The sequence below is a fragment of the Megalops cyprinoides genome, chromosome 11 (genome assembly GCF_013368585.1).
Source record: "Megalops cyprinoides isolate fMegCyp1 chromosome 11, fMegCyp1.pri, whole genome shotgun sequence".
Classification (NCBI taxonomy): domain Eukaryota; kingdom Metazoa; phylum Chordata; class Actinopteri; order Elopiformes; family Megalopidae; genus Megalops; species Megalops cyprinoides.
In genome coordinates, this window is record NC_050593.1 from 18,619,719 (window position 1) to 18,634,131 (window position 14,413).

General features: G+C 40.8%; 1 protein-coding gene across 1 annotated transcript in view; it reads left to right on the forward strand.

The window, feature by feature from the left end:
- Positions 1-320: 320 nt before the first annotated feature.
- The window catches only part of reps2 (RALBP1 associated Eps domain containing 2), a 42,262-nt gene continuing 28,169 nt past the window's right edge, over positions 321-14,413 (forward strand). The window contains exon 1 of the mRNA XM_036540627.1: positions 321-669. Coding sequence (XP_036396520.1) covers positions 490-669 — 180 coding nt within the window. The 5' untranslated portion in view covers positions 321-489. The remainder of the gene's footprint in view (positions 670-14,413) is intronic.

The window sequence follows — 14,413 nt, forward strand, 5'->3', positions numbered from 1 at the left end:
TAATTGAACTGGGACAATCCGGCGGTGTGCAGCTGCAGTGGTATGACATCCACGAAGTGCCTAGTTCAGCACAGATAAAGCCAGCAAGAATACGCTTAAAACAAAACAAAAAACCGCCTACAGTGAAACACTCCCCTTCACTCCACTTGCGCACTTGTTTACAGGATCACACATAACTCATAGGACCTGATAGCCCGTCTATTAAAACGCGAGGAAAGGCTATTTGGAGAATTACATCCTACGTCAAACAGCCCATTCTTTTCCTCTGGCGCCTCCCTGCGTTTGAATATGGTAATAGTCACTATAGCTCCGCAGGCGGTGGGGGAGTAGGTAGCCTGACTGCAGCGGACGTGCTCCGGCGTAGGCTATATCCCCTTCTCCCGTCTCTCTCTGACGGGATCCGCATCACCGCAGTGTGTAGCTGTGTCTGGTTCATGCTGACCGTTCGAGAACCAGAAAACAATATATTTTGAATGCGGGCGGCCAAGAATGGATCAGGGACTTGGCACGGCGACGGGAGGGAGTTTCATATCGTTGAGTGAGAACGAACAAAGATGTTACTCAGGTCTGTGCACTCTTTGCCAAGCTGACAGCCCGGGGAAACTAGCGGCGAGCAAAGTCGGAGAGCTGTTCAGAGCATCTCAGCTACCTGCCGAAACCCTGCATCAAGTAAGTGGGCTATTGTGCATGCGGTGAATGTTTTTTTTTTTTTTTGACCGAACGTAGCTGTGTTGCTTTCGTCTGCGAGCACGTACTTAGAGGTGTGTATGTACCGGCGTAGCAATGGCATTCCTTCGTGAACGCTGGTCTTAGACTAATCGCAACCGAATTGCGATTTCAATATCACCCTGTGTTTATATCAGTAAGACTTTCCAACAATTTAGGTCTTACTAGCCTTTTGACCGGGACTGCGGGTCTCGTCTGCAGACGGTTCTGGTTCGTTTTTCGAGGACAGCAGTTAACATAAAATTCGGCAAATGAAAGAAATTTAACTTGTTACACTTAAATGCGGATAATGGGTCAGGCTTTTGGCAGTGACACAAGATGTTTCGTCTAAGGTGTGTAGTTGACCCCTTATTTAAAACATGAAACAGCTGGTCAAGTTCCTTTTTGAGTTATTTTACGACTGTTTGTCAGCATGTTGCAGTTTTATATCATAGGCTAAGTAGCTTCCCTTGAAACAGCGGTGTGATCATAAAAGCGAAAGATTTGGGGTGCAGCGTCTTACATCTTATTAAAACATAAGTTTTAAACTTAGTGAAGACCGGGAAGTTCCGCTGTAGGCGTCGCAATTATTGTGAATACATTATCTAAGTAGCCTTACTCACACGAATTAGTTACATTCTAATGACTAGGGGTCGGATATCAATCTCAGGGAAATATGTAGCTCGTAGGACAATAATAGTGTCATGAAGTACGCATGATGTCACAAAACCAGAAACCTGTCAAACTGGAAAAACTAGCAAAATAACAAACAGGCAAAAGGACACGCGTTATGATCTGCTCGCGTGTCAGATGTTCTCCCGTTGATAACCTTTAACATTATGTACAGCTGGATAATAAGATGCATTTTGTTTCAGCCTATTCATATTTTTAAAATATCCTACTTAACGTGCTTGAGAAACACTAGCGCTAGATAATTGCAGTACTTTATAGACTATCTTCAACTAAGTCACAGAAGATTTGAGAACCTTCCGTTTCTTAAACCATAACAAGTGTATCATTATATGTATGAAAGCAACAACCCATGTTATGTGGCAGGCGCTTTAGCGCTTAACAAAACATTCGTTTGAAAGTACCGAAGAAAAGATCTTGTACTGTTTTGGGCAAATATGTTTTTATAACTGTGTGAATAGTGCAGATGACGGAAAGTCCTCTGCCGTCTCCCTTAGAGATAAGAGTTTTAAACAGCTGTGGGGTTGATGGGTGGGCCCAAAATATTTATAACTTTTCACATCATAACTTTGGAACTGGGCAAAGCAACGGGGTTACTGTTTTCACCAGGTCAACAGATGGACATGCCTGAACCTTGCCTTGCAGCTATATTGTTGATTTTAAAGTGCAGTCGGGTTTCTGACGATATTTGGACAGGACGTTGAGTTCCACATAGTACACATATATTGGATTAGCTTTGGCAGTGTTGATATGTGCATGGGTACACTGCCCTTGTAGCAGTGACAATCAATGAAGCTCTAACATATTCTGGTGCAATGACTCCTCAGGTCTTGCCTGATGGCTCCTATCTATAGTGAATGAGAAAGGAGACGAGGTTGCCCTGAGAAGCAAACAGATCTACTCCTAGAACTGGATTTTCATGTTTAAAGTGCACATCTTCAGCGAAATAAACAAAATACCACAGTGCTGTATGAGTTAAGTGGTTGCGGAGACATAAGAGGAAGTGTGTCATTTTATCAACAGTCCATGGGAACACCAGGGGATCAGCTCTATTCACGCCGTTTAGTGTCCTACGGTCAGGCCTCCTGCGATAGCGGCCATTGTGTCTTTTTCCAGCTTCAGGATGTTTTGGCCCAGCATTTGCTTTTCCTTTCCGTCCGGCACGGCCGTGTGTATCCGGCGCCTGCCGCCTGTGACAGGCCCTGAGTGACAGTGGGCTCTTTTCAAATTCACCCCAACTCCAAGCTGGATTTCTGGTCTTTAGGCCATAGCCAAACTGTCTGCTATCCAAATCTAACCAGAGAGAACATGACCCTGTAGCAAAAGAAGAATCTGAGTGCAGTTTTTTTGAAGCAGCAGCTTTTCTGATTGAAAGAGTTATTGGGTCTTATGAAACAGTGAGGCAGGTTTTCCCTTGAAACGTAACAAATTAAAGGACTTTGTTGGCAATATATCTCCATTGTTTGAAATGTTTCTCCAAAGATTCCTTCATATTTTCCTCAATAAACACATTTGAGTTTGTGGAGGAGAAGGATACACTTTGATACACAACTCAACGAACCAGTCTGAAAAGGTCCTCAGGATTTCACTTTCCTCTAAAAACTTAAAGCTGTGCAGTGATTGAGATTACACGTTGCGTAGCAATGAGTCAGCTATTCTTAGTTTGGTTATAACTGGTAGATTAAACCTTTTATGTTTGTTTTCACTGTCAAATTTAATTTTATAAGTGCATTGGCAAATACAAGTTAGTAGTATTCTTTTCATGCTAATCCTAATGCTTTTGGCTGCACTATTTAAATGACTGCATTGTTATGGCTGTTGATTAATATTGTCTCATGTTCTCATTTTTGAGTTTGTTCTCTTTAAATTTACAGCTTCTTAATCTCTACACACCATCCATAAAGGCAACAGGGATGTGCACATAAATAAGAGCACTTCCTCTGTGCATCTGTCTAGGACACAGTAACTTACAGTGTATCTGTTACCCTCCAAATAAAACTTCTTTGTGATCATGGTCTTTCTGAGATGAATAAGCACTGAATGACGCCTAGTCTTGTCCAGGGGACGAGCGGAAGAGATAACAGGGCTATTCTGCTTTGACAGCTGTCGGGCTATCCTGTGAATGCCCAAGCGTGGCATCTGTTTTTGAGGAAGGATTCGGCCTACTTTGTTTACATCGGAGGGTGGCTTGTGGCAGTCTTTTGATGACAGGCCAAGCTCCGTGCCCAGCAGGAAATTTTTTTAAAGGCCAGACTCGTCTCAAAACTTGTGAAAGAACATGGGTCACATCAAAAGCAGTTATTTTTCCAACTGTCGATTAAGCATTTGTCAGAGGTCTTTACACGTGCGCAGAGCAGAAAAGCTTTTCCCAAGATAAATCTCAGGAAAGGAACAGTGCAAAATGGTCTGATGCTGGACTATCGCCAGGAGAAAGGGCTTAACATGGCCTTGAATTATCTGTGTCTCACAAACCGTTTTTCACTGCAGACAGATCTTTTAAAGCTTTGCCTTCTGCAAAGCACTGTCGAAAAAATATGTGGAACATCCATTAATCACTTTCAACATCTCTATACATGGATGCATATGGAAGTCTCCCCCATATTAGTTCTTATTAATGGCTTATTGTGTATTGTTATCTATTTTTGATTCCCTGCTCTTGTCTTGTCCACGCTGTCAATTAAACGGGTGGACTGATTGCCATTTCATAGCTTGTATCGACTCAACAGGATCTTTGTCTCTCAGCTAGCTGTAAAGTGAACAATATGTTTATGTGAGTATTAGCTGCTGTATTGGCATCCTCTCTTGTTGCATGTGGCACAGTATACCCAAAAGCTGGTGCCCCCCCTTCACCCTCCACCCCCCTTGCCAGTACTATGGCACTTCCCAGAGACTCACACTGGCATCAATGAATGTTCTTTAGTCTGTAAATTTGAGCTGGCAACATCAATTTCATTCATTTATTCTCAGTGGGAGAAAAACAGGAAATATGTGAATGTTTTGTAAAGCAGGTCCTTTCACAGAATTGTCTGAGTAGTTTTGTTGATTGATGAAATCAGACTTCAACAGAAGGGAGATAATGACACATTTTGATGATGACGACAATGATAATATGACGATGATGGATATTATGTCGATGAATACGCAACTAATTCACCAGATATATCTCTCTTTCACACAGACACACACACACATTCAAACTCACCATGTGTGAAGACAGTGATCTGAAATCTTGCAGCAGCTTTTTTCATTGCAGTCAGTTTTTCCTTAGTCTGTACCTGGGGATAGGTGAGGTGTTTTCTCTGATTCTATTTCCATTTCCATTTTTTTTTTTTTGCTTAGCAGGCACTCTTATCCAGAGCAACTTGTATAGCTTACAGTTATTAATCTTATATGCTAAACAATTCATACAGCTGGCTATGTAAGGAGGCAGTTCAGGTACCTTACCCATCAGTGCCACAGCAGTTGCCCGACTGGGAATCAGACCAGCATTCTTTAGGTTATAGGCCCCTTTCCTATGCCATACTGCTGCCTTATATTGAAGCAGGTTTATTTCAAAAGCCAGGTTTTGAGGATTTTTTTGGATTAAAGAAGCTACTCTTGAGTCTGTGCTGTTTACCCAGATTAAAAAGTTGAAATGATGTAGCTTTCAGAGTTCAAGGTTGTAGGCTGTGTAATGCTTGCTGGACCTCTTCTGTGTCAATCCCTGCACTGTGTGTTTTATCTTTGTTCTTTTAGAATGCTTTTAGCTTGTACTACCTACTTTGTCTTATGCTCAGAACATGAAATTATGGCCTTCCACATGGTTGTTTAAATTGTGGTAGTCTGTTTTTCTTAGCCTTTTGGTAGTAAAAGATTATATCTAAGCCCTTAGTTACAGTCATAACAGCTGTAGCTTTAATGTCTCTTTCATTGTGGATATTAGGATGCTCAGATGATGTCAAATACAAAGCTCATAGCGTTTCAGATGTGCATTAATGTGAACTGAGAAAAAGCTAAAACAGCTGCAGACGCCTTGTGACTGCCACACGCTCTCACATGAAATCTCACACATTCTGAGGTGTTTTTTCCCTTCTAATTTGTCTTCATGAGTAAGTCGTCATTTATGAGATACATAGCCATAATTGGTTACAGGTATGCAGTGCGTACAGTTTTACTTCAAGAGAGAACTTCAATAGATTATGAGAGCATAGCTCTGTTACTCCCACCCTCATGGCATTGTGTGATGGCACCTGTGAATGTCTGTGTCACATCTGCTAAATCTCTTGCATTTGCACTTTGCTAACCAGAAATATTTGAGATCTAGACACAATAACAAGGTGCTCGTGGGAAAGGTAGTTAAAATACATGCACTTAAATCTAATCATCCCAATACCTTGAATCATAGTGCATAGAATGATGGTGAAAAAACAAAATAATTAAATCGAGTTGAAAGTCCTTTTTTTCAGCATGTGTGTATATTTCCTGAAATGGCACGACTTTGTTCACTGGAATGCAGTATTAGTAAGGTTTTATCTCAGGGAAAATGCAACAAGGGGGAGAGCGCTGCAGTGTTTCTCAACTGTGGTTCAATATTTTTCACATATTTCATTTCAGATAAGACATTATGAGAACATGATACAAGTCATATGTGAGTCAAGCGTATGGGACAGGCTGCTGAATGCACCTAGATGCAGGGAGTACTTTTCATTTTGCTCCACACTCTTCTCTGCTGTGTCTTTTTTGCTGACATTGCTCCAACTCCACTGTACGAGGGCTGTGTTTTATCTGTACTGTACTTACATTCTAAGTGGGAGAGAGAGTGTTGTAAGAAGACAGTGAATTAATAGTTAAAAAACTAATACCAACTACTATAGCCCAGTGGAAGCATTCAGCAAATGTGTCCAGCTTAAGCAGGAGATAAGGGGGAGGTGGGGGCTGCATACACAATATACAATGGCAATGCACAGTACTACTGGACATAAAGTATTGTGATTATTAACTGCTTTAATTAACTTTTGTGTTGTGACAACATGGCCACCAAGCCAGGTTTTTGATTGTCGGGTAGGGTACCCTGTATCCACTCTCATTGATTAATTAATGGATAGAATAGTTAGCTGATTCTCATCCCAGACTTAGCCAGACTCTTTCTTTCACATGGTAGGTAGAACTTTGCCACAAGCCTTGTTTTTCTGTTAATAATCCAGCAACACTGAAAAAGTTGTCGGTCTTTCTTAGATTCTAGGCTGTCTCACAAGTTAGTTGTTTAACATTGATGACACTCGATTGTAGAGTATTTAATTATCTGTAATACTGATAAGAATATGATAGAAATGAGGGTAAGTGACAGTGAACTATAGGGCTTTTTTCTCTGTTGAACAGTTCCTGGAGGACAGACATGTATAGGATGGGTGTCGCTCCTGACACTGCTCTCAACTGTTTAATAGCCTCATCATGTGCTCATTTTGAGCAAACAATGCATAGCACCTAATGACTGTCCTTTTATTCGAGTTTCAATACACAGTTCACTATAGAGCACTCTGTCTGATTCCTAAAAGCATTTTAAAAATACATTTTCGGACTTTTTGTTTTTGGGGCGAAATGGGGACTGATTGGAAAGGACAGAACCAAAAAAGGGGGCAAGGAATAGCTCTATGCATAAAAGAACCCCAATGTGTAGGAGATTACAGGAACCTTAACCCTCTAAATCCTGGAGAGGATATTAGGATTAAATTACTGAGAAACAACGTCCTTAATATAGGAGTGTGATATAAGACGATCAGGATTGTAACCTTAACGCTGTCATTTATGCCAACATCTTCCATCTGTTAGTAAAGAGGGACACTAATAATGGGTTACTGCAACAATCTCTTTGTTAACTGTTGTTTGTAAATGTGTTGGGACATAAAAAAATTTGAGCCAAAGCTCTTAGATGTTGCGAATGTTGTATTTTAAATACAATTAGTTACCTCCTCTACTAGAAGAAATTAGATGCCTCCTCTAATTTATATAATTGAGTCAGTGGTCTTCACAAAGAATTCATGAATCATTTCAAATGTGTTCAAGACAAAAGAAGAGACTTTACAAATATTTAGAAAAGACAGTTCAAGGAGTAATAATTTCAGCATATTGTAGAAGAAAAGTGGGTGGACAGTAGGCACACTAAGAATCAAATACCTCAAGTTGAAAAGTAATTTTAAATGTTTTAAGTTATATTTAAATAAGAAATAAGAGATGGTGTGGGAAGTACAGGAAAAAAATATGCAAATATAAAACAAGTCAGAGAACCTTAATGCTAAATCCCCAACTAGCTCTCAGAGAAACAAAGAAAAGCACATAGAAAGGTAACATCAAACAAATATGTTATAAGGAAAGTTATAACTTAAGAGACTTTTTTGCTTTAGTTGATTACATAATCTATGTCTAACTGAGTTCTGTTAGCAGGGCAAGAGGGCCAAACAGGCCATTATTTAAAGGTAAATTTCAGTGATTATTTTTAATATTCAAAGATTATTGTTTCCACACAGTTATTAATGCATAATAACAGGATTCATAGAGGTAACAGAAAAACTGAGAGTATTTAGGACCAAGCAAGATACAATGTTAGTTACTTTCTGCAGACAAGACAGCAAACCTAGATAGGCTGAGTTTTTGGGATTGACTTAATTTATATTCCTATGTTATTAATTTCATAGTTGGAAATGAATGAGGCTGATTTACTATTTGCCCCAGTTAAGCGATCCTTGGCTGTAACAAGGACACAGCTGGACTTTCAGGGGCTGAATATGACACCTCTGGTCTAACCCATCCTCTCCAAAGAGGTAACAGCAATGGTAATGATCACCTTTTTTATTACCACTCTTTTTTTTTTTTCAAAACATAACCTCTCTAATAATAATGGAAGGCCTGGGCTCCAAAATGGAATCTGGGGCGGTTTGTGAGTTTGTGTTGACAGACCGGTCTATCCGCATTGCCAGGTGTTTCCCAAATGGCTGTGTCACAGAGACCACACCCGGAACAGAACGCACAACGGCAACATTATTCCTCAGGCCTCACCCAATGACAGCGAAGGTCACACAGCGACAGCAGTGAGCGCTCACCTCTTGCCTCTTGTCACATTAGTGTGTCTGTGTGACAGTGACAAAATGAGCATTCGATATGGTCATGTAATGCAGCTTAATTGAATTGACTGTGCCAAGCACACACCAGGGTAGTAGCTGTTACATTCCTGGTGTATGCATGCTGGAGGCATAGATTATTTTTTTTCTCACACGGCAACACAAGGTACCCTTTCATTTACACCACAATCTCAGTGACGCCTGGTTAAATTTCTAAATGTGAGCAGTCAGAATAAGTGAAAACATTTCAGGGTGCCATCTGATGCACAGCCTCATAATTATGGTGATTGTTGTCTTTTGTTATAGAGATGAATTATTCAGATGCATCAGTGCTGTGGTCGTGCAGGGAGAGTGAGTAAACAGGGGCACTTTTTGAGGTTTGTTGCAAATTCTTTAGGGAGTTTTAATGTTTAATTCAAGTCAGTGCTTTGAGAAAGTCAAACGATGTAACTGAGAGTCCCAGTTTAATGAATAGTTAATCAGCTGTAATGATCGAGGCCAGAGCAACATCCTGTATGCTGTGCCGTACCTTGTGTCATCTCAAAATAACTCGTAAATGACCCTGCAGACTCCAGTCCAACTGCACCCTGGCCCGCAGCCCCCGAAGGTCCTTGAGAGACAATGAAATATTAATGACGCAGTTGACAACATTTGTCTGTCTAACCTCAGAGGAACCCGGAGACACGGTAGCTGTTTACTCCCTTGTCATATCCTGTGTGTGTGTTTCTCTTGCGGGAAATGAAACCTTGGCGTTATGGTGCTGTGCTGCGGGCTGCGCTGTCCAGGCATTCACTGTGGTTTTCTTTTGTGTCTCAACCTGAAGGCTGCCCAGCTCACCATAAGGGGAAAGCAGGTCAGGCAGTAATAATTCAGTCTAATTTTCAATTAAAGACAGAGCCCCCCATCCACACACACAAACACACACCCCCACGGCCCTGCTGTCACGCTCCGGTTCTGATCCCCTTTCGTAAGTTTTTGTTGTTCCCTTTGTCCAGGCGAATGCTGTTTTTCTCCCTAATCTGGCCCCACGTGTAATCCCTTTCACTAGGTGTCTGTCAGAGAAAGGCCAAGGCTTTGTTTTGTGCATGTTCCAATGCACAAACACCCCCCCCCCTCCACATACACACACACAAGCTATAACACGTGTGTGTTTGGCAGTTGTTGTTATGACCTCCTTGCATACTTTGACCCAGTGTAATTTAAATTCAGAAGGCTGTTACTGTGTGTTCGTTTTGAGCCTGTCATCAGTGTTAAACCAGTCTAATCTTTTGATGCTATATGAAGGAATGGATTGGGCTTGTTTTTTTTTCTGGGTGATGGGGTTCAGGGGCCCATCTGGTTACCCAAGTATTTGATTTGTATCTAAACTGGGTGCATTTTAAAAGGATTGTGAATGTGAATTTGGTTTTGGGTGGAAGTTCAGTGTGTTTTGAAAGCACAGTATTTAGTGTGGAGCATCAAGGACAATGGAAACATTGATATTGATACAAAGGCTACAGCGTGTTTACCACATGCAGTCACTGTGAGGATATATGGAACATTATTGCAATGGATGGCCAATTAAAGATGGAATGCTAAGCAGTGTTGGCTGGAAGATATTTAAAATGGTCATGTACTGTTAAATAAAGCAAAGCCTACTTATCATTTTACCTCTCTGTTATGGACAGACTGTACTTGGAGTCTGTGTGTCTTACTTTGAATGATCTTAATCACTTCAGAACTATGCTGGGCCTTCACTTTAATTTCAAAGAAACCTTGTATGGTTCTGTGTGATTGGATTATGAATCCAAGAGTACAAATAATTGAAAAACTACTAAACTACTGAGGTATACCCAAAACAAATCGATTATTTTCTTAGGTTTAACTTCAGACAGCTAAAAATTTAAATAGTAAGGATCTTGTTTCCATTCATGTACATATCATGAATACCAATATATTACTTTATGAGATGAAAATATTGCAACATCAAACAAAAATTTGAATATTATTACTTTTCTTTTGTTCCTTACTAATTTGACCATAATTGTTTTCTTAACAAGTGGCATTTACTGTTTTGTTTTAGCTACAATCTTTGCTGCAGCATTCTGCACTAATTGTAGCATGGAGAAAGAAGGTTTCATCCAGGCATGAAGAGATGATTTTTTTCTCCTTTTTGAGAGAGCCTTCTTACTTTTGCAATGTTTCTAAGGTCCCCCTGGGAATGCTGTTTACATGACATTTCAGCAAGAGACCAGGATCTGATATTACATTGAGCCCTCTAATCTCAGCTTTCAGAGTCAAAGAAAAGCCGTCCACATTTAAGACAAACCATGTCATGTTATCACGCAGCCAGCCATCTGGGACTGTAATGTAGTAACAATATATTCATAGATCATGCAGTTTCTTATGCCATTAATGCAGATGTTTAGTCTCTCCACTGGTTGAGCTCCCTCTGGTTTCTTTGAGACTCATCATTGCTATAGTAGTTGAATCTACAGTGCATACATATATGACAAAAGAAGAGAAAGAACAGAATCCTTTGGGACTACATTTTTTTATGAATATAAATATATTCCTCTTTCATCTGTGAGAGCTACAGTCTGATAAGTATGTTTAGAAAAATTTGACTGCACTCCCATCGAGCCAGCTGGGAGTTTTTAATACTTTTTTGTTTTTCAATACAACCCTGTTAGGCATTAGGCACTTTTCACTGCTTGAATCACTGGACCTATTGCTAACAAACCTCTTTTTTATAGACATGTTTGCTGTAACTCACTTGTTAGGGAGGGCAGAGTACCAAGGTTTCGGTCAACTGGTGGTCATCGCCCTTGGCTTGTACTCTTACAAGCTATCCACCACAGGAATCCTTATCTGACCTGTTCTTTTCTTAGTCTCCGATCCATCTCATGAACATTTTAACTCTGTAGCTGTGTTACAATGCCCTGACCTGCTGTAAATCTGGTCCTGTATGAGGAAATCCAGAGAGGAGCAGGAGGGGGTTAGACTCGACAGCCATTCTGCCTGAGCTTGCAGCTATTAATGAGCTTTCAGCCCTCAGGAGACTGGAGGCAGCCCAGGCCCCTACACACAGGCCAAGATCAATAGCCTGCATTCACCTATTGCAGGGGCATCTAAGAGCTGACAGCAGACTTTTTTACCTATACTGTGTCAAGTGTACAGTTCATTATACACAGAGTTATTCATCTTTAACGTCATGGTCATTTTTACATATAATCCCCAGACATTGGAAACACTTGATTATTTTGGTCATTGTTACAGAAAGACACATGATATGGCATGGAAAAGCGGAAGCATTATGTATTTTCAGCACCCTTTCTCTAAAGCAGAGTTGTCCACTAGTACTGAGGTTTCTATCAGACCTGCAATAGGCCTCCTAGCATCTCGTCAGGTGCCCATATATTAATAAGTTGTTGTCAGTGTGACAGTGTACTACAGTCAGTGCTACCTCTCCTGTAGTACACTGTAATAATATAACAGCATTTATTGGTTTATGGATGACTGCATCTGAGGAGTGCCTTGCCCAGTGCCTCTCAGAGGGTGCAAGGACTATAGCAGCGAGCTGAGTGACATGGTCATGACCAAGGCTGACATCAAAAGTTAGCCAGAAAAAACTATATATTAGATTTGTTATAAATTAAAACACACTGCTTCCCTTATGGTGATGGTTCTTACATCATCCCTGTACTCCACCAGGGTAAAATATGCGCTGTTTAATTGCTGCTTATGCAACTGTATTGATTATGTCTGTAACTACTCTGCTGGGCCCAGTGCTCTGTTATGAAGTAAAATAACTGGCCTCACTCATGCTGAAAAGCAAAGCACGTGTATCACAGACTCGTAGTGCAATGCTTGAAATGCTGTTGCTGAAACAGGAGCTTTTTCCTTGCAAAGTGCTAGCGTTTCATCATCAAATAGGAAAATCTGACAGATTAACTCAACTGAGTGGAGACTCGCATCGAGACCCTATCGTACTTTTATGATCTAGATCTGAGTCTTGCTCATACACCACACCAGCAAGCATCCTGAGGTTGCGTTTTTCTGTAGCTTTTTTTCTGTATATCCGAACTGGCTCTGAGAAGAGAGTTCTTGAGAGAATGTTGAATCTGACCTGGGAGTCTGCAGGTCCTTAATTATTTTGAAGCACTGACTCCACCGAGAGTTAATCTTAACACAGGCAGTCTAGGCCTGGCTGGGTCCTCGTCAGTGTTGCTGAGATAGAGGGCAGGGAAATGCAGGCTCTTCTCAGATTGAATCTTTTACATCCTTTGTTGCACTGGATAATGGAAAGCCACTACACATCTCCCAGCTATTACTCATCTTATCTTTCTTTGTCAAATTCAGATTTTACACCCCATCAGTTGATTATACAATTTTTACACAGGTCTTAAATCAGTGTCCCTGGTAGAATGAACTCTGTTGGATATAGCTGGCTTATCAGTAAGGAAAGAACATGTTTGAGAGCGTGGATGTTAATTTTGCTTTATAGCAGATGTGCATACAGCAAGTGATTTTGTTTTGGTACATCGGCTCGAGTCATTTGTTCAATATTATCATCCAAAAATATGAATCCCAGATCGCTATGTCTCTTGAACAGTTGACTAGGAAGAGCAGTATTGATTTTCCCACATTGACTACAAGATTACTCTCTGAAAGTGAAGTGGAGAAATGACATTGGTGGATGCAGCTTTGCATTGCAAATTTAATGGGGGCAAGCATCTCACCAGAAGGCTGGACTGATTCCCTGCAAAGCGCCAACATATTATCATTTATCTGCCTGGGTGTTGCAGTTGCAAAGCGAGAAATTTGGACAGTTGATTGGCTGGGCAGTGCCCTTATCACTTGATTTTCAAGCAGATGTCCCACCTAGAAGAATGTCATCCTGGAGCTCCATTTACCTGATGTAATGAAAGTGACATGGCAGAAAAAATGCCTTAGAAGTGTAAAGCTAACATGTAACATGTGAAGCTAGCATGTAAATCCCGGCGCAGTAAAATCAAACGTTTTCCCCTACCTTTGCATATGGATGCCAGTTGCATGCACTTCTCAGGGGGAATTAGCTGAAGGTGACACCAGAGCCAACAACCAGACCCATATCTTCCACATCTTTGATAAGGCCAAGTGGAATACAATGACAGGTTATCATATTATTATTATGAATCAATTGAGCTGACTGTGTCTATCTGTGTATTTCTCATATCGCTGGTCCTATATCATTGGCATGTTGTAGCACAGTAGCTTGTATGTGTAGCATGGGACTTGTCTCGTTCGAAATGAGAAGGTTATCTGTGATATTCTGGCCACTACAGTGAGGTGCACCAGGGAAAGTAGTTTTTAATAAGTACTCAGGCTGGAGGGGTAGGTACTGTTGGGGCTTGAGCAAAGGGGTGCTCTAATGATATGGTATCATTTGTTACAGCACAGCTTGAGATAATAATTTCGCTGGTGTGGTTTGCTGATTTTGGAAAAGCTGTGTGTCTATTGCCTTCTCACTAGAATGATTGCTGTAGGTCCTTTGTATCGCTGATCAAATAGCAAACTACTGACTGCTGTCAAACTACTGTCACGGTTACCACAAAACCACCCCAGCTGTGTTTTTTTTTTCGAACAGTGGAACAGTCTTGTTTGTAACAAAATGTATGTATACAACAGGCAATCGCAATACTGTTTGTACACGCAGCTGTGGAGCTAATAGTATCTGAGTACATGGCCTGTTTATACCTCCTACCTTAAGTAGCCATAATAACCATAATGTACAATATTCTCAACCAACTTTCTCTGCTGCATTCATACTTGCCCAAATAACAACAACAAAACCTGCCTTAATTAGTCCAGCAAAGAGGATTTAATAGTTCCCTAAATGTTTTTAATGCTTGTGTGTGCTGGATGAACAGGCTGCTTCAAGCATTGGTGTTGGAGTTTAACCA